The sequence below is a fragment of the Coregonus clupeaformis genome, chromosome 24, assembly GCF_020615455.1.
Source record: "Coregonus clupeaformis isolate EN_2021a chromosome 24, ASM2061545v1, whole genome shotgun sequence".
Taxonomy (NCBI): Eukaryota; Metazoa; Chordata; class Actinopteri; order Salmoniformes; family Salmonidae; genus Coregonus; species Coregonus clupeaformis.
Genome location: NC_059215.1, coordinates 3116047 through 3140793, shown reverse-complemented (window position 1 = coordinate 3140793; position 24747 = coordinate 3116047). Strand labels below are relative to the sequence as shown.

General features: G+C 46.6%; 1 protein-coding gene across 1 annotated transcript in view; it reads left to right on the top strand.

Annotated features, from left to right (window-relative positions):
• The window catches only part of LOC121537603 (tubulin-specific chaperone cofactor E-like protein), a 97452-nt gene that overhangs the window by 18508 nt on the left and 54197 nt on the right, over positions 1–24747 (top strand). Inside the window, exon 8 of the mRNA XM_045206979.1 lies at positions 19558–19581. Coding sequence (XP_045062914.1) covers positions 19558–19581 — 24 coding nt within the window. The remainder of the gene's footprint in view (positions 1–19557; positions 19582–24747) is intronic.

The following is a 24747-nucleotide window of genomic DNA, read 5'->3' as shown; positions in this document are numbered from 1 at the left end:
GAACCCCAAAAGGTTCTTCAAAAGGTTATTTGAGGAGCCATTAAAAGGGGTTCTTTGAATAACCCTTTTAAAGTGTTCTTCGAATAACTTATAGGGGTTCCCCCACAGTTTCAATTTGAAGAACCCCTAAAGGATACTCCAGGAACCTTTTCTTTTTTAGAGTGTATGGTTGGCTGGTGTCCTTCTGAGAGTCTAACTATACTCGTTTGCCCCAAGATATATGGTCCACTGGCTTTAGTTAAGTCATCATTTATAGTTTTAACTGATCTGAGTTATTGCCCTCCTGACCTACAAAGTTTTGTGGGAAAACTGAAAAAGCCACCTACGTACTGCAGTCACCACCATGGAGCATAAGTCTTCCAACTGGAGCTGAGCCAGTCCAGTCTCACAACCGCCCGGAACACTGCAACAACTTGGCTGCAAGATAATCAGGCTTAATTGTGTTCACCGAGCCTGGAGGTGCCGAAAGCTCCTCCTCCCCTCTCTCCCCATCCTCCAGGCATGGTGTGAGCCACACAAGACACATTTGGCTGATGCCATCAGCGCCACACTCAGCCAATTCTGGATGTTTGCTTAAAGCACCCAGCCCGCCGGCTCCAAATCCCAACCTCCAGCCCCAGCAGAGGCTCTGTCACTACGCAGCAGATGGGGCTGAGGTCCCCTTGGCCTGGGCCTTCTCTGACTGGAGCACCAGGGTCGCCAGTTGAAGTTCCTCCACAGAGGAAAGACCGGGCTGCGATGTGGTTACCAGGCCGTGACAACAGGGCTGTCCCGCTAATGCAGGGTCACGCCGAGGTTGGGAGGTGTTGGGGGGCGAGTTGTTGCGTTACCTCTTCACGCCCTTGTCCCGTACCCAAGGCCTGGCCGGGCAGGCTGTATCCTGATCTCCCACATTGCATTTTGGAGCAGAAGCAAGGGCAGTGAGAGCTGAACGGAGCCCATTGTGTGCCCAGGAGAAGGAGTCATTTGGGAAGGCGAGGTTTAGGTTACCACAAGGAGGTTCTACATTGTGGAGGAAAGAACAGGAGAGGAGGGCAGGGCATAGGGGGAGGTTAGAGGGTTGATATGGAGTGGCCCACTCTGGGGATTGAATGACTGTTGCACTGAGCTCACCCGGAATCCAGTCCAGGACCTTTTTTTGGAAGGTCAAGCTTGATGGGCTCTCCAGAACTTCTGATGTTCAATGCACCAGACTTTGTTCCCACAAAATACCCTCACCTGTCACTGTGGTCCCACAGAAACTGTTGATGTAATGCTTTTTGACTTATTGAAGTAACTGGATCAGTCCGTTTCAACCATGACTATTTTATTTTCTCAGACCATTTAGAAGTAAACCTCCTTGTCAGCAAGACTGTGTTCCTGGAAATATCTCCGTCATCCTGTCCTTCATTGAGGCATAGATGTGTGCTACCTTACATGGGGCAAATATGCAATGTCACCTTCGCTGAGCTCAGTATGAAAAAAACGATTATACAACACTGTCCCTATTCCCAGTGAGCTAAATGGAGGGAAAGTGAAAGACCTTTATCCGCTCACTATCATGTCCTTGTTGGCTAATGAATTGTGTGTGGGCGGGTGAGTGTGTGTGTGTGTGAGTGAATACATGCGAGAGTGGGAGTTCAAGTGAGAAAATCAGGCCTATTGTCCCCATCTCAATGTCTCCCACTTCTCCTCGTCCTCGACATTTCCCAAAACACCGTCCGTTAGCACAGGAGGATCCCGGTCCCGGCAGGCCCACTGGGATCATGTTGTTTTTTTCTCCCCTTTTGTGTGTCACTCTCTTTTCACAAGTTGATAAAGAGTATGTGCATTTACACAACAACATGGGAGGAGTAAAATAATCCACCACAGAGAGCCCCTATACTGGTCAATGGGAGCCCCGGGTCAGCCCTCAGTCCTGCAGCCTTTCAAATCAAATTGTATTTGTCACATGCGCCGAATACAACAGGTACCTTACAGTGAAATGCTTACTTACAAGCCCTTCACCAACAATGCAGTTTTAAGAAAGAATACCAAAAAAATGCAAATAGTCTGGGTAGCCATTTGATTAGATGTTCAGGAGTCTTATGGCTTGGGGGTAGAAGCTGTTTAGAAGCCTCTTGGACCAAGACTTGGCGCTCCGGTACCGCTTGCTGTGCGGTAGCAGAGAGAACAGTCTATGACTAGGGTGGCTGGAGTCTTTGTAAATTTTTAGGGCCTTCCTCTGACAGCGCCTGGTATAGAGGTCTTGGATGGCAGGAAGCTTGGCCCCAGTGATGTACTGGGCCATACGCACTACCTTCTGTAGTGCCTTGCGGTCGGAGACCGAGCAGTTGCCATACAAGGCAGTGATGCAACCAGTCAGGATGGTGCAGCTGTAGAACCTTTTGAGGATCTGTGGACCCATGCCAAATCTTTTCAGTCTCCTTAGGGGGAATAGGTTTTGTCATGCCCTCTTCACGACTGTCTTGGTGTGTTTGGACCATGTTAGTTTGTTGGTGATGTGGACACCAAGGAACTTGAAGCTCTCAACCTGCTCCACCACAGCCCCGTCGATGAGAATGGGGGCGTGCTCGGTCCTCTTCTTTTTCCTGTAGTCCACAATCATCTCCTTTGTCTTGATCAAGTCATGAGTGAACAGGGAGTACAGGAGGGGACTGAGCACGCACCCCTGAGGGGCCCCCGTGTTGAGGATCAGCGTAGCAGATGTGTTGTCACCTATCCTTAACTACTGGGGGCGGCCGTCAGGAAGTCCAGGATCCAGTTGCAGAGGGAGGTGTTTAGTCCCAGGGTCCTTAGCTTAGTGATGAGCTTTGAGGGCACCATGGTGTTGAACGCTGAGCGGTAGTCAATGAATAGCATTCTCACATACAGTGGGGAGAACAAGTATTTGATACACTGCCGATTTTGCAGGTTTTCCTACTTACAAAGCATGTAGAGGTCTATAATTTTTATCATAGGTACACTTCAACTGTGAGAGACGGAATCTAAAACAAAAATCCAGAAAATCACATTGTATGATTTTTAAGTAATTAATTTGCATTTTATTGCATGACATAAGTATTTGATCACCTACCAACCAGTAAGAATTCCGTCTCTCACAGACCTGTTAGTTTTTCTTTAAGAAGCCCTCCTGTTCTCCACTCATTACCTGTATTAACTGCACCTGTTTGAACTCGTTACCTGTATAAAAGACACCTGTCCACACACTCAATCAAACAGACTCCAATCTCTCCACAATGGCCAAGACCAGAGAGCTGTGTAAGGACATCAGAGATAAAATTGTAGACCTGCACAAGGCTGGGATGGGCTACAGGAAAATAGGCAAGCAGCTTCGTGAGAAGGCAACAGCTGTTGGCGCAATTATTAGAAAATGGAAGAAGTTCAAGATGACGGTCAATCACCCTCGGTCTGGGGCTCCATGCAAGATCTCACCTCGTGGGGCATCAATGATCATGAGGAAGGTGAGGGATCAGCCCAGAACTACACGTCAGGACCTGGTCAATGACCTGAAGAGAGCTGGGACCACAGTCTCAAAGAAAACCATTAGTAACACACTACGCCGTCTTGGATTAAAATCCTGCAGCACACGCAAGGTCCCCCTGCTCAAGCCAGCGCATGTCCAGGCCAGTCTGAAGTTTGCCAATGACCATCTGGATGATCCAGAGGAGGAATGGGAGAAGGTCATGTGGTCTGATGAGACAAAAATAGAGCTTTTTGGTCTAAACTCACCTCGCCGTGTTTGGAGGAAGAAGAAGGATGAGTACAACCCCAAGAACACCATCCCAACCGTGAAGAATGGAGGTGGAAACATCATTCTTTGGGGATGCTTTTCTGCAAAGGGGACAGGACAACTGCACCGTATTGAGGGGAGGATGGAGGGGGCATGTATCGCGAGATCTTGGCCAACAACCTCCTTCCCTCAGTAAGAGCATTGAAGATGGGTCGTGGCTGGGTCTTCCAGCATGATAACGACCCGAAACACACAGCCAGGGCAACTAAGGAGTGGCTCCGTAAGAAGCATCTCAATGTCCTGGAGTGGCCTAGCCAGTCTCCAGACCTGAACCCAATAGAAAATCTTTGGAGGGAGCTGAAAGTCTGTATTGCCCAGCGACAGCCCTGAAACCTGAAGGATCTGAAGAAGGTCTGTATGGAGGAGTGGGCCAAAATCCCTTGCTGCAGTGTGTGCAAACCTGGTCAAGACCTACAGGAAACGTATGATCTCTGTAATTGCAAACAAAGGTTTCTGTACCAAATATTAAGTTCTGCTTGTCTGATGTATCAAATACTTATGTCATGCAATAAAATGCAAATTAATTACTTAAAAATCATACAATGTGATTTTCTAAATTTTTGTTTTAGATTCCGTCTCTCACAGTTTAAGTGTACCTATGATAAATTACAGACCTCTACATGCTTTGTAAGTAGGAAAACCTGCAAAATCGGCAGTGTATCAAATACTTGTTCTCCCCACTGTAGGTGTTCCTTTTGTCCAGGTGTGAAAGGGCGGTGTGGAGCGCAATAGAGATTGCATCATCTGTGGATCTGTTGGGGCGGTATGCAAATTGGAGTGGGTCTAGGGTTTCTGGGATAATGGTGTTGATGTGAGCCATTGCCAGCCTTTCAAAGCTCTTCATGGCTACATATGTGAGTGGTACGGTCGGTAGTCATTTAGGCAGGTTACCTTAGTGTTCTTGGGCACAGGGACTATGTTGGTCTGCTTGAAACATGTTGGTATTACAGACTGAGACAGGGAGAGGTTGAAAATGTCAGTGAAGACACCTGCCAGTTGGTCAGCGCATGCTCGGAGTACACGTCCTGGTAGTCCGTCTGGCCCTATGGCCTTGTGAATGTTGACCTGTTTAAAGGTCTTACTCACATCGGCTACGAAGAGCGTGATCACACAGTCGTCCGGAACAGCTGATGCTCTCATGATGTCAGGAAGCAACATTACACATTCAGTGGGAGAAATGGAATTTAGAGCATGGCAATAGCCACCCTATTTTGCCAGTATGTAATCTAGAGCCAGTTCATGCCTAGCAGTTACTGCCTTCAAATTCTGGACATCAGCTGAGAGGAGGGCGAAACCAGTAATGGTCAGATTCAGATGTGCCTGCATGGAGTAGGAAATGTTATTAATCCAATCCCCAAAAACGTTAATCCCAACCCCAGGGAAAAGAGATAAGCCAAAGAGCTCACCATTACTCAGGGAGAAACCATCAGCCAAATTATTATGGGCCATAACTTTCTTAACTCTCCCTGATGATTTCCTAGTAGTATTGCGTTTAGCATCCAATAGCATTAGTAGGGGAATAGTGGCCAGCTGTAATTGGGTCTGGCCAAGGTAACAACAGCCATTCCATGCACTAGGCAACTGCAAAAAACCTCTATCTCCACAAATCCACATGAAACCATTTGGGGCTCCCAATCCGGATTCAACAGCAGATATACAGTGAGGGAAAAAAGTATTTGATCCCCTGCTGATTTTGTACGTTTGCCCACTGACAAAGAAATGATCAGTCTATAATTTTAATGGTAGGTTTATTTGAACAGTGAGAGACAGAATAACAACAAAAAAATCCAGCAAAACGCATGTCACAAATGTTACAAATTGTTTTGCATTTTAATGAGGGAAATAAGTATTTGACCCCCTCTCAATCAGAAAGATTTCTGGCTCCCAGGTGTCTTTTATACAGGTAACGAGCTGAGATTAGGAGCACACTCTTAAATGGAGTGCTCCTAATCTCAGTTTGTTACCTGTATAAAAGACACCTGTCCACAGAAGCAATCAATCAATCAGATTCCAAACTCTCCACCATGGCCAAGACCAAAGAGCTCTCCAAGGATGTCAGGGACAAGATTGTAGACCTACACAAGGCTGGAATGGGATACTAGACCATCGCCAAGCAGCTTGGTGAGAAGGTGACAACAGTTGGTGCGATTATTCGCAAATGGAAGAAACACAAAATAACTGTCAATCTCCCTCGGCCTGGGGCTCCATGCAAGATCTTACCTCGTGGAGTTGCAATGATCATGAGAACGGTGAGGAATCAGCCCAGAACTACACGGGAGGATCTTGTCAATGATCTCAAGGCAGCTGGGACCATAGTCACCAAGAAAACAATTGGTAACACACTACGCCGTGAAGGACTGAAATCTTGTTGCGCCCGCAAGGTCCATCTGCTCAAGAAAGCACATATACAGGCCCGTCTGAAGTTTGCCAATGAACATCTGAATGATTCAGAGGAGAACTGGGTGAAAGTGTTGTGGTCAGATGAGACCAAAATCGAGCTCTTTGGCATCAACTCAACTCACCGTGTTTGGAGGAGGAGGAATGCTGCCTATGACCCCAAGAACACCATCCCCACCATCAAACATAGAGGTGGAAACATTATGCTTTGGGGGTGTTTTTCTGCTAAGGGGACAGGACAACTTCACCACATCAAAGGGACGATGGATGGGGCCATGTACCGTCAAATCTTGGGTGAGAACCTCCTTCCCTCAGCCAGGCCATTGAAAATGGGTCGTGGATGGGTATTCCAGCATGACAATGACCCAAAACACACGGCCAAGGCAACAAAGGAGTGGCTCAAGAAGAAGCACATTAAGGTCCTGGAGTGGCCTAGCCAGTCTCCAGACCTTAATCCCATAGAAAATCTGTGGAGGGAGCTGCAGGTTCGAGTTGCCAAACGTCAGCCTCGTAACCTTAATGACTTGGAGAAGATCTGCAGAGAGGAGTGGGACAAAATCCCTCCAGAGATGTGTGCAAACCTTTGTGGCCAACTACAAGAAACGTCTGACCTCTGTGATTGCCAACAAGGGTTTTGCCACCAAGTACTAAATCATGTTTTGCAGAGGGGTCAAATACTTATTTCCCTCATTAAAATGCAAATCAATTTATAACGTTTTTGACATGCGTTTTTCTGGATTTTGTTGTTGTTATTCTGTCTCTCACTGTTCAAATAAACCTACCATTAAAATGATAGACTGATCATGTCTTTGTCAGTGGGCAAACGTACAAAATCAGCAGGGGATCAAATAATTTTTTCCCTCACTGTAGGTATTCTGGTGATTGACTCAGAATAGGTGAGTGCATGGTGGACATCAAGCGAGCATCTATCAGTAGGTGGCAGGCCTGCATATCTTTTACAAGTTTCTGAGAACCCAACAGAGACATTCCCATCACTACAGAGGCAGAGTGGAGGCCTATAGGTAGGGTGAAAGTTAGTAAGTAAAGGTTCTATTTTATTTTTTCCAATGGTTAGGGGCAATGGGTAAGGGGGATGCATAGAACACTCAATAGCTGATGAGACGTTATAGATCCTTGATGTATATCTCATCCCCTTGAGGCAGACCTCTGGACCTGTTCTAAGGCTGAGTCATCACTGGGGAGTATATTTTTTTAACACCAATGGTGCGGTTGGATAGTCTGGAGTATTCTTGTGCTACATAGAGCTGCAGGCATTGGGGCTGGTTGTTAGTACCCCTCACACTTTGGTGGAGGTAGGAAAGAACAGCACACAACGTTTGCTGGTCTGAGAGTGGAATTTCACTCTGGCTCTGGGGATTCTTTAACACTATAACATAGGAACCATTTGGTGCTGCCTGCCTGCTCAAATTTTTGACCATATTAACCCATTGGTTGCTGGTCTTTAGTTGGTTTCCCTGTATTTCTATCCCCGCTATATAAGGCATTTGGCTCAGGGTAAGAAGTAACATCAGTGCAAATCCTACTGGTTTAACAAAGCCCATAGTTCTAGCAATGTTGCCATCATGGTCATGGGTAATAACCTTAACCTCCACGAGGTCTTACTTATCTGCTAAGGTCTTGGCGTCGTCTTCTGGCAGTGGGACAGGTGGTGCCATCCCTGACGTTACTGGACCTTCACTGCCGATAGGGTTGCAGCGATGACTTGGTAATGTCCCATCCATCTTGGTTGGCTCCACTTCCTCTTGTGGATCTTCAGCTTGATCTATTCTCCGATATCTACCGGGAGTTCATCTGGTGGGCCCTGTTCCGGAGTCTCCTGAGTTTTCCTGTGTTGAGAGTGAAGAAATCTAACAGCATGGGTCAGTTCTTTCATGTACTTACACAAATCATCATCCAGTGTTGTCAAGTCAGTCTGTCGTGGTGTCATAGGCCTATGTATAGGGACGTTCATTGGTCGGCCAGTTAAGAGCTCGTGTGGGCTAAGCCCTGTACCATGGTCAATGCTGCTACGCATTTTCATCAAGACTAAGGGAAGGCATTCCACCCAAGATCTCCCTGTGGAGTGGCATGCCTTAGCAAGCCCCCCTTTGATCGTTTGGTTAGCCCTTTCGGTAATCCCGTTACTCTGTGGGTGATAGATGCAAACAAACTTTTGATCTATCCCTAGCTGGGTGGCCACCTGAGCAACCACATCTACAGTGAAATGGGTGCCATTGTCTGCAGATAAAGTTTCTGGTATTCCAAATCTGGGAATCACTTCCCTTACCAGAATATTTGCTACAGTTTTAGCATCACAATGTATAGTGGGAAAAGCTTCAACCCACCTGGTGAAGCGGTCAATTATCACCAGGCAGTATCTTTTCCTCTCCTTTCGTTCAGCCATGTCTATGAAATCCGTAGTCAAATGGGTGAACGGGCCAGCGCTGGAAATTTCCCTGGTTTCAGGGGGGTACCTTTACCAATGTTGTATTGCGTGGTATCCACTGGCCCCTACCCCTTTGATGGAATGTTTGTTGTGGGGGTAGGAGGGGACACGTGGTCTTTGTGTGACCAGGTGTCCCACAATGCCAGCAGACGATTGGCTGCCGTTGTTGAGGCATATAGAGTTGTGGATTTCCAAATGCTTGAGGAGGGAACTGCTGAGTTGCTGGTGGTTGTTAAAACTGTTGGCCAGCCGGCTGGTAGGGTGGTGTTACAGGTCCTGAAGGAGGGACAGGTGGCAGAACGGGTACTGGAGGTGCAGCCACCATCAGGTTACTTGGTTTACTTTTATCCAGCTGAGCTAGTTGAGCCTTTTTCAGTCGCAAGTCAATACCACTTTCTTCCTTCTTCATCTTTCTCCAGGCTCTACAATGGTGTCTGATGTGGTCTTCCTTCCCTGGGCCATCAAGCCTGTCCCACCCTACAGTGTTTGACAGTTTGTCTCTCACCCATTTAGGTAGGTTTCGGCATGCTCTGTCATAGAATACGTTTTCAGTAGTTTCAGTAGAATCAAATCTCTCTGTGGTTTCTCCATGCCACTCAGTCTTCATCCTGTCCATCCAGTCCAAGATTTCATCGTCTTCGGTATATATTATCTCACCCAGTCTAGAGACGTCTCTGGTGGTGGGAACATTTCCCTCAATTGTTGATAGAGAGCCTGCCTGATGTGGGTTAAGGGCAATTCCACTTGGCCTCCTACCAGGTTAACACTATGCCATACAGTATCACATTGGCCTGGGGTCAAGACCTTTGATATGAGAGCTTTAAGATCTCCCATGCACAACTGATGGTGTGATGCTATCACGGTCTCAATGGTGTGTATCTATCTGTCAGCCCCTTTCGATACACGAGGTAGTTGTTTTGCAGCCTCCAAATCTCCATGGTTTATAGTCGTAATATGGTGTACCTGTCCCTGAGGTCTTTATCACCAAAGGGTAAGAGGTCTGCGGTGCGATTTCATCTTCTTCTGCAATATAGTCTTGTAGGGCAAATCCCACTGGGTCCTTTCCTTGCAATCTCAAAGAGGAGCGAGCTGGAGTTGTTCGAAACTCTTCTCTGATAGAGCCTCTGCATTCAGCCACCACTTTGGTTGGTGCCTTTAGCTGTTCACTTGATCTGTTCAGCTTGTCCCTTAGAGTTGAGTCATCATGTTCACTCTGATACTCAGCTGCTCCTGACTGTGAGGACTTCCATCTTTCCTTAGTCTCTTCTCTTGTTTCACCTACGCCATCATACTTGCTTTCTCTTTCTCTATCACGTTCTTTGTCTCTTCTTTTTTTCTTTCTCTTTTGCACTTCTGTCCTTTTCTTTTCTCTCCTTTTCTCTTTTTCTTTCTTTGAGACATCTCTCCTCTTCTCCTCTCTCTCTCTCTCTCTCCTCTCTTCTTCCTCATCCTCGTCTTTATAACGTAGCTTTTTCATGGCAATTGCTCTGTTGGCGTTTGTTCTGATTCTTTTGTCTTCAGCTTCCATTAGGTCTCGGGCAGTAGTGACTTTAGGATAGAGGGAAGTGGTGATTGGTGTTGAATGACTTCTCGTATCCTTCATTATGTCCCCCAGCTCCTGATACATCTCACCGTTTTGTGGGGGTGGAAAATCGCTGTCATCACGTCTTGACAGTGAATCAGAGCCCTGATCTTCACTGTCCATCAGAGTAATTTCTCCCCGAATAACAACTCTCAATCCTCCACCTGCGCTGCTCTCAGAGGCTGTTCCTTCAATGCCAACGGACACTCCTTCTCTTGGGCCCTAATCACGAGGCAGAATCGTTAATCAGCGGATAGGTCCCTTTAAACTCATCTCCATTGTATGGGGGTGGAGGAGCATATGGTGGAGTGCTACACTCCAGTGGAGCCTCTCTACTTTGAGAGAGGTCACTTCTTTCTTCAGGCAGGTTGCTTTCTGCTGGCACCAGAATAGGTTGCCCTCAGTCTTCAATATGGATAGTGCCGTTACAGAGAACAATGTGGATTTCTTCTTTCCTTTCTTCTTATCACTCTGTCTTCTAGTCACAATATCTAAGACATGTTGATATTTAGTTTTATTAAATTACCCGTCTATGGGCCATCTGTAGTCCAGGGCATTTTGGTCCAATCATGCCATTTCTTAAAAACCCAGATAAAGTCTTTTTCCATGGTTGGGTATTTTCCTGCCAGAAATTGCAAAGGAGTGGAGGGCTTCATAGCAATGGGGTCCTCAGGTAGACTTGAGATCCCTTCTGTCATATCTCAAAAACCCTTTTTTATTTAGGTTCTGCGTTTAATAAAACTAAACAATGTGTATAATATCTCCTATATAAGTAAGTAATATGCAACTTGTCCTCTAAGTCGTGTAAGTCTGTTCAAAGCAGGGTGGTAATTAAACTTTAACTGTATCCCATGCAATATATGGGAAGTGGAAAACAAACCCCCTCCGTCAAGCAACCACGGTATAGTAAAAGGCTCAAGGGGACTCAAAAATGGGCACAAATCTTGGCGTGACCTCTACTATTATTCGGGTATAATCAGGATAATTCTCTTCCTCCAGAGGGGAAACTATCACTTCAAAACTACACTACCGGTCAAAAGTTTTAGAACACCTATACTCATTCAAGGGTTTTAACACATATGGAATCATGTAGTAACCCAAAAAGTGTTAAACAAATCAAAATATATTTTATATTTGAGATTCTTCAAATAGCCACCGTTTTGCCTTGATGACAGTTTAGCACACTCTTGGCATTCTGTCAACCAGCTTAACCTGAAATTATTTTCCATCAATCTTGAAGGAGTTCCCACATATGCTGAGCACTTGTTGGCTGCTTTTCCTTCACTCTGCGGTCCGACTCATTCCAAACCATCTCAATTTGGTTGAGGTCGGGGGATTGTGGAGGCCAGATCATCTGATGCAGCACTCCATCACTCTCCTTCTTGGTAAAATAGCCCTTACACAGCCTGGAGGTGTGTTGGGTCATTGTCCTGTTGAAAAACAAATGATAGTCCCACTATGCCCAAACCAGATGGGATGGTGTATCGCTGCAGAATGCTGTGGTAGCCATGCTGGTTAAGTGTGCCTTGAATTCTAAATAAATCACAGACAGCGTCACCAGCAAAGCACCCCCACACCATAACAACTCCTCCTCCATGCTTTACGGTGGGAAATACACATGTCTGTTACTTGAACTCTGTGAAGCATTTATTTGGGCTGCAATTTCTGAGGCTGGTAGCTCTAATGAACTTATCCTCTGCAGCAGAGGTAACTCTGGGTCTTCCATTCCTGTGGCGGTCCTCATGCGAGCCAGTTTTATCATAGCGCTTGATGGTTTTTGCGACTGCACTTTCAAAGTTCTTGAAATGTTCCGTTTTGACTGACCTTCATGTCTTAAAGTAATGATGGACTGTCATTGCTCTTTGCTTATTTGAGCTATTCTTGCAATAATATGGACTTGGTCTTTTACCAAATAGGGCTATCTTTTGTATACCCCCCTACCTTGTCACAACACAACTGATTGGCTCAAACGCATTAAGAAGGAAAGAAATTCCATACATTTACTTTTAAGAAGGCACACCTGTTTATTGAAATGCATTCCAGGTGACTTCCTCATGAAGCTGGTTGAGAGAATGCCAAGAGAGTGCAAAGCTGTCATCAAGGCAAATGTGGCTATTTGAAGAATCTCAAATATAAAATATATTTTGATTTGTTTAACACTTTTTTGGTTACTACATGATTACATTTGTGTTATTTCATAGTTTTGATGTCTTCACTATTATTCTACAATGTAGAAAATAGTAAAAATAAAGAAAAACCCTTGAATGAGTAGGTGTTCTAAAACTTTTGACCAGTAGTGTACGTCTCCTCAAAATGGCATAAGTAAGTAACACACGGGTAGTTCTATTTCCTAATACAGCAATGGTGTATGCACTAAGGTTTATTCCCCCACAGGCAATCCTTCTAGCATCAGAATCAAATAACCACTCGGTCAATTCCACCACACGGACTTGATACACAGTATGATTAACTCCTGATCTAATATCCCACCATCTATCCATAACACACAAAATACATCATAAATAAAACATGAATAGTTCTATACTTTCCCAAAACGATCCTCAAAATCATTCAACTCTTAAAATACATGGAGTTTTATACTTGGAATTTATGCCCTAAATCCTATCAACAAGTCTCATCAAATGGCTTTTATACTCTGAATTTATGCCCTAAGTCCTATCACCGAGTCTCATCACTCTCTCAGAGTCATAACCATACACTCATTGTTATGTGGGCAGCTTGTCTCTCCCTTTTCTGTTTCCCTTCCTCCTTGTTTTGTCCCCTCTGTGTCTGTTGTATCTGTATGTGTGTTTGTCCCCTTTATGTGGGTGTGTCTGGAGTGGATCAGGGGGCGTGCTCAGGATCTGCCTCTCCTGTGCAGCTGCGGGTTGTTTCCAGTGATTCCTGCCTACGCAGCTGCATCCTATTCTCTAATCAACCTGCACTACTAATTCCGGGGCATGGCTCTCCACCGGCGCCAGATCGTTGTTCTTACCAGAGCGTTTCGGACATACCTCCCAACCTGCCTGCCTTCCTGCCGGTCGGCCTGCCTGCCTGCCTGCCTGCCTGCCTGCCTCAGCCTCTCCTTCCTCCGGAGCCGACTAGCCCACTCTGTTCCTTTACTTCAGTTGTTTTTGGACTAAGACAATTTTAACTTTTATTAAATATTTTTGTTTCTTCCACTCCCTTTGTCGTGTTTGTTTCTCTGAGTGCTGGGTTGAACCATAGCCTAACAGAACGATCTGGCCATGGACCCAACAGAGAGACAGCACGGGCAAACGAAGACAGCTTCCAACAAGCTATCCAGGCTCAAGGAACGTTGCTAGGACAGCATGACCAACTGATTCGGACTCTTTTGGAAAATAATCATCAACTGCTGAACCAGGTGACTCAGTTAACTACACAAGTCTCTAAATTGTCTGTTATCAGTTCTCCATCTCTCTCTGACCCCCAGTTTGATGCACCCCAAGTTGGTTCCTCGGACATGATGCAGGCTTCGTTCCATCGGGAACCCCCTGTCACGTCGCCCTGAACCGTTCAATGGAGAATTGGACAAGTGCCGGGATTTTTGCTTCAGTGTGACTTGATTTTTCGGCAGAGACCACTGTCATTTTCTACTGATTCCTCTAAGGTACATTATGTTCTGGGGCTGTTAAGAGGGAGAGCTCTGGTTTGGGCTGAGGCTGTGTGCTCAAATCAAACTTTGACTGGATTGACTTTCGCTGATTTTTCTGCTAAATTGAAGACTGTTTTTGACCATCCTGACCATGTGGGTAATTCCTCCAAGATACTTTTTAATTTGAGGCAGGGTTCTAACAGTGTGGCTGAGTACTCTATTGAGTTCTGGACTTTGGCAGCGGACTCCAAGTGGAACAATGTGGCACTTCAAGGAGCATTTCTAAACGGTTTGAATGAAGCCATTAAGGATGAACTGGCTGCTCGTGACGAGCCACATGATTTACATTCTCTCGTTTCCCTGTCCATTAAGCTAGACAACCGGTTGCGGGAGAGGCGTCGGGAGAGAGGCGGTCGGCCGCATCTAGGAGGACGAGTTCCCCAGCCTTCAACCACTCGAGTCTCGCCTCCCCGGAGCCGGCAGCTTCTTATTCCTGATTCCATCCCGAGCACAGAGGAGGAACCTATGCAAGTGGGTCGAGCTCGACTACCTCCAGCAGAACGGCAACGGCGCCTCCAGGCGGGTGAGTGCCTGTACTGTGGAGACGCCACACACATTCTGGCTACATGCCCTAAGCGGCCAAAAGACAAGGCTCGCTCGTAACGGTGGGTCTACTTGCGAGCCCAGAGTTAGATCCTGAACCCATCATTCCCCGATTACAAGTACCTGTAACCTTACGTTTCCAGAGTCATTCCCTGCCACTCTCAGCTCTCATAGACTCAGGTGCAGAAGACAACTTTATTAGCCACCAGTTCGTTACACAAGCTCGTATCCCCATGGAGCCACTACCTACCCCCATTCGGGTCACAGCCCTTGATGGGCGCCTCCTCGCGGAGATAACTCATCAAACTACCCCCGTTTCCCTAGTGATTTCTGGCAATCATTGTGAAAGCATTCAGCTAAGAGTTATGTCTGGCTCAGCTACCTCCCTAATCCTTGGCTTCCCCTGGTTGGCTCTTCACAACCCACAAATTGATTGGACACGTCACACCATTCTCAGTTGGAGCACTAACTGCCATTCAGAGTGCCTTAGGTCAGCGGTTCCCCCCACTAAGTGTAACCCAACTCATCCCTCAGCTCCTCTTGATCTGTCATCTGTCCCCAAAGAATACCATGACTTAGCGGAGGTTTTCAGTAAGGACAAGGCTCTGTCTCTACCACCACATAGGCCTTATGATTGCCCTATTGAACTGCTTCCTGGTGCTCCCTTGCCCTCTAGTCGCTTATACAATCTGTCCCGACCGGAAAGAGAGGCAATGGAGCAGTACATTGGTGATTCTCTGGTCTCGGGCATAATCCGTCCCTCGTCGTCTCCTTTGGGTGCAGGTTTCTTTTTCGTGGAAAAGAAGGACAAGTCGTTACGCCCCTGTATCGATTTCAGGGGTTTAAACAACATAACTGTTAAAAACAAGTATCCCCTTCCACTCATCAACTCTGCTTTTGAACCTCTGCATGGCGCCACAGTTTTCTCCAAGCTCGACCTCAGGAACGCTTATCACCTTGTCCGGATCCGTAAGGGAGATGAGTGGAAAACCGCTTTCAACACTCCACTGGGACATTTTGAGTATTTGGTCATGCCCTTTGGGCTCTCAAACGCCCCTGCTGTTTTCCAAGCCATGGTGAACGATGTTCTTAGGGATTTTTTGAACCGTTTTGTCTTTGTATACCTGGATGATATTCTTGTTTTTTCCAAGTCACCCGAGGAGCATGAGTCACACGTCCGTCAAGTCCTTCAACGGCTCTTGGAAAACAAGCTGTATGTCAAAGCAGAGAAGTGTGAGTTCCACAAACAGTCTACATCGTTCCTTGGTTTCATCATTGAGAGCGGGCAGGTGAAGGCGGACCCCGAGAAGATCCGGGCAGTGACGGAATGGCCCATACCCACCACCCGTAAGCAACTTCAACGATTTTTGGGCTTTGCTAACTTCTACCGTAGGTTCATTAAGGGTTTTAGTAAAGTGGTGGCACCCCTTACTAGACTCACATCCCCAAAAGTCCCTTTTCTGTGGTCCCCTGAGGCGGAGCAGGCGGTAGGGGTTTTGAAGGAACTGTTTTCCACCTCCCCTGTGTTGATACACCCCAATACCTCTCTGCAGTTTGTTGTGGAGGTGGACGCGTCGGACTCAGGTGTGGGAGCCGTCCTCTCCCAGCGCTCCCCCACTGACCAAAAGCTTCACCCCTGTGCTTTTTTCTCCAAAAAATTGTCACCCACAGAACGGAATTACGACGTTGGAAACCGAGAACTGCTGGCGGTCAAGCTAGCACTGGAAGAATGGCGGCACTGGCTGGATGGAGCTGAACTGCCGTTTGTGGTCTGGACAGACCACAAGAACTTGGCTTACATCCAAGCCACTAAGAGACTCAACTCACGCCAAGCCAGATGGGCCCTGTTTTTTAGTAGGTTTAACTTTATTCTTACATACAGACCGGGGTCAAGAAATGTTAAACCAGATGCTTTGTCCCGCCAGTTTGCTGACCCCTTCGGAGACCAGCGAGCCTGAGGCAGTCCTGCCTTCCTCATGCGTCGTGGCGGCTGTTCGGTGGGAGATCGAGTCTCTTGTGAAGACTGCACTTGCCACGGACCCGGGACCGGGTGATGGACCTCCCAACCTACTCTTTGTTCCCGAGACGGTCCGGTCTCAGGTGTTGCAGTGGATTCACACCTCCCGTTTTGCTGGTCACCCTGGGATGAGACGCACGTTGACGCTGCTTAGGAGACATTTTTGGTGGCCTTCAATGGAAACTGACGTTCGGGCTTTTGTGGCAGCCTGTTCAACCTGTGCTCGGGGCAAAGCCTCCCATCAGTCCCCTTCGGGGCTGCTGCTACCCCTCCCAGTTCCCAGCCGTCCCTGGTCCCACATAGCCATGGATTTTGTCACCGGCCTACCCAAGTCTGAAGGTAATGATACTATACTTACCATTGTGGACAGATTCTCTAAATCTGTTCACTATATAGCATTACCAAAATTACCGTCTGCCAGTGAGACAGCGGACCTCCTAGTCCAACATGTATTCCGTCCCCATGGAATACCTGTGGACATCGTATCTGATAGAGGCCCACAGTTTACTTCCCGTGTTTGGAAGGTTTTCTGTTCTGCTTTGGGTGCTTCCGTTAGTCTGTCCTCAGGGTTTCATCCCCAGACCAACGGTCAAACAGAAAGAGCCAATCAAGACCTCGAAGCAACCCTTTGTTGTGTGGCTGCTCAACATCCATCATCCTGGGCCAAACATCTGCCTTGGATAGAGTACGCCCACAACTCCCTCACCACCTCTGCCACTGGTCTTTCACCCTTCGAGTTACCATGGGTTATCAACCCCCTCTGTTTCCTGCTCAGGAGAAGGAATTGGCTGTTCCTTCGGTTCAGGAGAACCTCCGCCGCTGCCAGAGAGTGTGGCGCGACGCTCGGGAAGCGTTGCCGGACCACCGACAGGAACAAGATGACAGCGGATAGGAGCAGGACTCCCGCACCTGTGTTTCATCCTGGTCAAGAGGTTTGGCTGTCGTCTAAGAACGTACCTCTTCGTACCAAATCACGCAAGCTGTCTCCTCGGTACCTGGGTCCGTTTGTGGTGGAGTCCATTATTAACCCCGCTGCGGTTCGTTTGAAGTTGCCTTCAGCCATGAAGATACACCCTACTTTCCACGTCTCCCAACTGAAACCTGTGTCCTCCAGCCTTTTGTGTCCGCCGGCTGTTCCACCTCCACCTGTTCGTCTCATTGACGACCATCCGGCCTACACCGTCAGTAGGCTACTGGACTCTCGGAGGCGGGGTAGGGGTCTCCAATACCTAGTCGATTGGGAAGGTTATGGACCAGAGGAGAGGTCTTGGGTCCCTAAGCGTTTTGTGTTGGATCCTCAGTTGATCACGGACTTCCATCACGACAACCCTGACAGGCCTGGTGGGTCGCCAGGTGGCGACCATTGAGGGGGGGTACTGTTATGTGGGCAGCTTGTCTCTCCCTTTTCTGTTTCCCTTCCTCCTTGTTTTGTCCCCTCTGTGTCTGTTGTATCTGTATGTGTGTTTGTCCCCTTTATGTGGGTGTGTCTGGAGTGGATCAGGGGCGTGCTCAGGATCTGCCTCTCCTGTGCAGCTGCGGGTTGTTTCCAGTGATTCCTGCCTACGCAGCTGCATCCTATTCTCTAATCAACCTGCACTACTAATTCCGGGGCATGGCTCTCCACCGGCGCCAGATCGTTGTTCTTACCAGAGCGTTTCGGACATACCTCCCAACCTGCCTGCCTTCCTGCCGGTCGGCCTGCCTGCCTGCCTGCCTGCCTGCCTGCCTCAGCCTCTCCTTCCTCCGGAGCCGACTAGCCCACTCTGTTCCTTTACTTCAGTTGTTTTTGGACTAAGACAATTTTAACTTTTATTAAATATTTTTGTTTCTTCCACTCCCTTTGTCGTGTTTGTTTCTCTGAGTGCTGGGTTGAACCATAGCCTAACACTCATACACTATTGGCCCTCCTGTAGCTCAGTTGGTAGAGCATGGCGCTTGCAACGCAAGGGTTGTGGGTTCGTTTCCCACAACCGGGGGGCCAGTATGAAAAATGTATGCACTCACTAATTGTAAGTCGCTCTGGATAAGAGCGTTTGCTAAATGACTAAAATGTCAATTGGATCACAAAAAAATAAAATAAAACTCTAACAGACGTAACGTAGGAATTTCTACCCTATTTCCACCTAGGCGGTCTGTGGTTCCTTCTATGTGGTGAGAACAAATTCACTGTCACTCTCAGTCATATAATATTCAGAATTTAGGTTCGTATAAATTTATCAGCGAAGCGCCACTTACTTGCCAGAATGACTCATTAACCACAACGTGCAATACCAAATTACAGACTTTAGATACAGTGGGGGAAAAAAGTATTTAGTCAGCCACCAATTGTGCATGTTCTCCCACTTAAAAAGATGAGAGGGGCCTGTAATTTTCATCATAGGTACACGTCAACTATGACAGACAAAATGAGAATATTTTTTCCAGAAAGTCACATTGTAGGATTTTTAATGAATTTATTTGCAAATTATGGTGGAAAATAAGTATTTGGTCAATAACAAAACTTTTTCAATACTTTGTTATATAACCTTTGTTGGCAATGACACAGGTCAAACGTTTTCTGTAAGTCTTCACAAGGTTTTCACACACTGTTGCTGGTATTTTGGCCCATTCCTCCATGCAGATATCCTCTAGAGCAGTGATGTTTTGGGGCTGTCGCTGGGCAACACGGACTTTCAACTCCCTCCAAAGATTTCTATGGGGTTGAGATCTGGAGACTGGCTAGGCCACTCCAGGACCTTGAAATGCTTCTTACGAAGCCACTCCTTCGTTGCCCGGGCAGTGTGTTTGGGATCATTGTCATGCTGAAAGACCCAGCCACGTTTCATCTTCAATGCCCTTGCTGATGGAAGGAGGTTTTCACTCAAAATCTCACGATACATGGCCCCATTCATTCTTTCCTTTACACGGATCAGTCGTCCTGGTCCCTTTGCAGAAAAACAGCACCAAAGCATGATGTTTCCACCCCCATGCTTCACAGTAGGTATGGTGTTCTTTGGATGCAACTCAGCATTCTTTGTCCTCCAAACACGACGAGTTTAGTTTTTACCAAAAAATTATATTTTGGTTTCATCTGACCATATGACATTCTCCCAATCCTCTTCTGGATGATCCAAATGCACTCTAGCAAACTTCAGACGGGCCTGGACATGTACTGGCTTAAGCAGGGGGACACATCTTGTACTGCAGGATTTGAGTCCCTGGCGGCGTAGAGTGTTACTGATGGTAGGCTTTGTTACTTTGGTCCCAGCTCTCTGCAGGTCATTCACTAGGTCCCCCCGTGTGGTTCTGGGATTTTTGCTCACCGTTCTTGTGATCATTTTGAGCCCACGGGGTGAGATCTTGCAGATCGAGGGAGATTATCAGTGGTCTTGTATGTCTTCCATTTCCTAATAATTGCTCCCACAGTTGATTTCTTCAAACCAAGCTGCTTACCTATTGCAGATTCAGTCTTCCCAGCCTGGTGCAGGTCTACAATTTTGTTTCTGGTGTCCTTTGACAGCTCTTTGGTCTTGGCCATAGTGGAGTTTGGAGTGTGACTGTTTGAGGTTGTGGACAGGTGTCTTTTATACTGATAACAAGTTCAAACAGGTGCCATTAATACAGGTAACGCAGTGGAGGACAGAGGAGCCTCTTAAAGAAGAAGATACAGGTCTGTGAGAGCCAGAAATCTTGCTTGTTTGTAGGTGACCAAATACTTATTTTCCACCATAATTTGCAAATAAATTCATAAAAAATCCTACAATGTGATTTTCTGGATTTTTTTCTTCTCATTTTGTCTGTCATAGTTGACGTGTACCTATGATGAAAATTACAGGCCTCTCTCATCTTTTTAAGTGGGAGAACTTGCACAATTGGTGGCTGACTAAATACTTTTTTTCCCCACTGTATAACAGGCATCTGCTTACCTTGTAATTTGTAGGCCTGGCACGTGGATCAATGGTCACTCCAATGGTCACTCCAGCGAAGTGGTCACTCGCTCCTGGCAAGCTCGCCAAAGTGTTCAACTGATGATCAGGTGTAATAATGCTCAAATCAATATATGGTGGAAAGAAGGAAACACAGACACTTCGTCAAAGTATTCAGATTATTCTTTAATTAATGCAATTGCAGGCAGAACTTAGTACAGAGTACAATATTGATAGCTCTCCCCAAGTTCTGCGAGGTGTCTAAGACATCCTGTAACTTATAAAGCCTCCCCAACCCTTCCTAGTGTGACTTCCCCTAACAACAACAGCTTAATACATCTACCTATCCCTGACAGCGCCAATCATCTTGTCAGTATTTTATAGCTTCAAAAACATGGGCTTGACCGATTCTTGACTTCTCATACAGAAACTTAACAATATAATCTTGTGACATTTAACATTTCATAAAGGAGAAGTAAGAGGCTTCTAGCGCGAGGGGATATTTTTGTGATTAGGCGCAGCGTCCTCTTTTCACAGAACCAGACAGCTTGGGTGTTTCATTGATTGTAAGAAGCTGATAGCAAGAAGTTAAACCCCTTCACTATGCTAGCAAAACAGTCCTGTAGCTTAGTATCTGCTTCATCTGACCACTTTTTTTATTGACCGAGTCACTGGTGCTTCCTGCTTTAGTTTTTGCTTGTAAGCAGGAATCAGGAGGATATAATCATGCTTAGATTTGCCAAATGGAGGACAAGGGAGAGCTTTGTACGCATCTCTGTGTGTGGAGTAAAGGTGGTCCAGAGTTTTTTCCCCTCTGGTTGCACATTTAACATGCTGGTAGAAATTAGGATATAGATGAAAATTCTCTTGGTTGATAGTGTGGTCCACAGCTTACCATGAGATACTCTACCTCAGGCGAGCAAAATATAGTTTTCATTTATATTCTTCGTAGCTGTCTATTTACCACCACAAACCGATGCTGGCACTAAGACCGCTCTCAATTAACTGTATACGGCCATAAGCAAACAGGAAAACACTCATCCAGAGACGGCGCTCCTAGTGTCCGGGGACTTTAATGAAGGTAAATTTAAATCAGTTTTACCTCACTGGGCTTGCAAACTATTACAGACTACAAAGGGAAGCACAGCCGCAAGCTGCCCAGTGACACGAGCCTACCAGACGAGCTAAATTACTTCTATGCTCGCTTCGAGGCAAGTAACACTGAAACATGCATGAGAGCATCAGCTGTTCCGGACGACTGTGTGATCACGCTCTCCGTTGCTGATGTGAGTAAGACCTTTAAACAGGTCAACATTCACAAGGCCGCAGGGCCAGATGGATTACCAGGATGTGTACTCCGAGCATGCTCTGACCAACTGGCAGGTGTCTTCACTGACATTTTCAACCTCTCCCTGTCTCAGTCTGTAATACTAACATGTTTCAAGCAGACCACTATAGTCCCTGTGCCCAAGAACACTAAGGTAACCTGCCTAAATGACTACCGACCTGTACCACTCACATCTGTAGCAATGAAGTGCTTTGAAAGGCTGGCCATGGCTCACATCAACACCATTATCCCAGAAACCCTAGACCCACTCCAATTTGCATACCGCCCCAACAGATCCACAGATGATGCAATCTCTATTGTGCTCCACACTGCCCTTTCACACCTGGACAGAAGGAACACCTATGTGAGAATGCTATTCATTGACTACAGCTCAGCGTTCAACACCATAGTGCCCTCAAAGCTCATCACTAAGCTAAGGACCCTGGGACTAAACACCTCCCTCTGCAACTGGATCCTGGACTTCCTGACAGGCCGCCCCCAGGTGGTAAGGGTAGGTAACAACACATCTGCCACGCTGATCTTCAACACGGGGGCCCCTCAGGGGTGCGCACTCAGTCCCCTCCTGTACTCCCTGTTCACTCATGACTGCATGGCCAGGCACGACTCCAATACCATCATGCAGTTTGCCGATGACACAACAGTGGTGGCCTGATCACCGACAACGATGAGACAGCCTATAGGGAGGAGGTCAGAGACCTGGCCGTGTGGTGCCAGGACAACAACCTTTCCCTCAACGTGATCAAGACAAAGGAGATGATTGTGGACTACAGGAAAAAGAAGAACGACCCCATGCTCATCGACGGGGCTGTAGTGGAGCAGGTTGAGCGCTTCAAGTTCCTTGGTGTCCACATCGCCAACAAATTAACATGGTCCGAGCACACCAAGACAGTCGTGAAGAGGGCACGACAAAACCTATTCCCCCTAAGGAGACTGAAAAGATTTGGCATGGGTCCTCAGATCCTCAAAAGGTTCTACAGCTGCACCATCGAGAGCATCCTGACTGGTTGCATCACTGCCTGGTATGGCAACTGCTCAGCCTCCGACCGCAAGGCACTACAGAGGGTAGTACGTACGGCCCAGTACATCACTGGGGCCAAGCTTCCTGCCATCCAGGACCTCTATACCAGGCAGTGTCAGAAGAAGGCCCTAAAAATTGACACAGACTCCAGCCACCCTAGTCATAGACTGTTCACTCTGCTACCGCACGGCAAGTGGTACCGAATCGCCAAGTCTAGGTCCAAGAGGCTTCTAAACAGCTTCTACCCCCAAGCCATAAGACTCCTGAACATCTAATCAAATGGCTACCGTGACTATTTGCATTGCCCCCCATTGTTATTTTTATTGCTGCTCTTTAATTATTTGTTACTTTTATTTCGTTATTTTTTATTTTTTTGTGTTCTTTCTTAAAATTGCATTGTTGGTTAAGGGCTTGTAAGTAAGCATTTCACTGTAAGGTCTACACCTTTTGTATTCGGTGCATGTGACAAATAAAATTTGATTTCATTTCATTCCATGATTGGAGGGAAATAAGGTTTGGTTTCAATATTTTGCCTTTGCTTGTGTAGTCTTTCCTCCCTCATTTCCAGGATACCTCATTTGCTCTCTCCCTCACTTTCCCTCTCCCTTTCTGTGCCCACTCAAAGTCCCCCTCACCTCCCACCTACTACTTTACCCAAACACTGATCTCAGATTAAGTTGAACACTATCCCCGGTAAAGTTTGCACCTGCCTCTTTTAGTATTGTTCCTTCCAGAGCTTTGGCAGGGGCTTACACTTTCTCTGCTCCTCTCATCCAAGGAATCTCTTTCTCCCTGCTCCTTTCGATATCCACTGGATGCCCTAGGCAAGGATTTTGGCTGTTTTCTAGGACTCCCGTCATAACAGTACCGATAATCCTGCTGGAAGTGAACGAGAAGCGCCCCTCTGTTTGGACGTCCACCCCCCCTCCTCCCCTCCCATCATCACCACAACAACCGCCACCCCTCCGTCTTTCTCCAGTCCTCTCTTCACTTCTTTTAAACTGGATGGTTCCCAGTTGGATGGAACACATCTGTGTACTGGAGGAAACTTGGTTAGAGTGGTGAGGAGTTACATGTCAGTCTTCTGAAGGCAGGTGAGTGGTCCATCTATCTACCTCTTCCTCTAGCTCTCTCTTGCTCTCTTTCCCTCCAACACGTGCATCACCAATTGGTGGACAGGTGAGCTGCACCTGAATTTGACTCCTGGACAGGTGTGTGTTCATACTTGTTTATCCTTGGCATCTCATAGTTTTTTGAAGATCATACAGAATGGTCTAACATGGTGGAGAATCCCTGTTACTGGTAGCCATGGTGTATTTAAGGTTTCATGACAGTTTATAGCCTCACCCATTACAGCTCTTAGGAAATCAGGACATGAGAGCATTGAGGACTTCATACTGCTTTATGAACATGTGTATGGTGATGTCTCATAGGGAAGGTGACAGTGCCATCCTTGGCATTTGGTTTTAGAACAATGAAATCTCTGTGTTATTAGTTAATACTGTATTAGGATTATATGTTCCATGTTATAACAATACCTACTGCTGAGCATCTGGCACTGTAGTTTTTGACTTGACAACATATATGTGCTAATGAAGATGTTGTGATTTAGAAGTGAATCAGTTTGTCATTTAGTTTTCAGTAGCATTAGCCAACAGTCCCTAATCTATTTATGTCTTGAGATACATGGCAATAATGATGCATTATTTGAATGTTCTGCTAGCTGTAATTGGCATGAATTGGATACTTTTCTACAATTGTTTTCTGTTCTTTTAGTTGTAGCTAGAGTAGACTCCTCTTGATACAGTCAGAGGTTTAGGGCACTGGAGTGTGACCCCAGAGGGGTTGTGTTTACACCATTAGAAGAGCCCTTTTTTGTTACAACCCTGAGTGCAGTCCCCAGGCGTTATCTCAATTGTTCTGTTGAAACATTATGGAGTAAATGCTTGTCAGATAACGTGTTGGGGAACTGAAGGAGTGAAAATAGGGGTTGTTGTAATCTCTATGTTGACAAAGCATGATGACAGGGCGATGACTGAACAA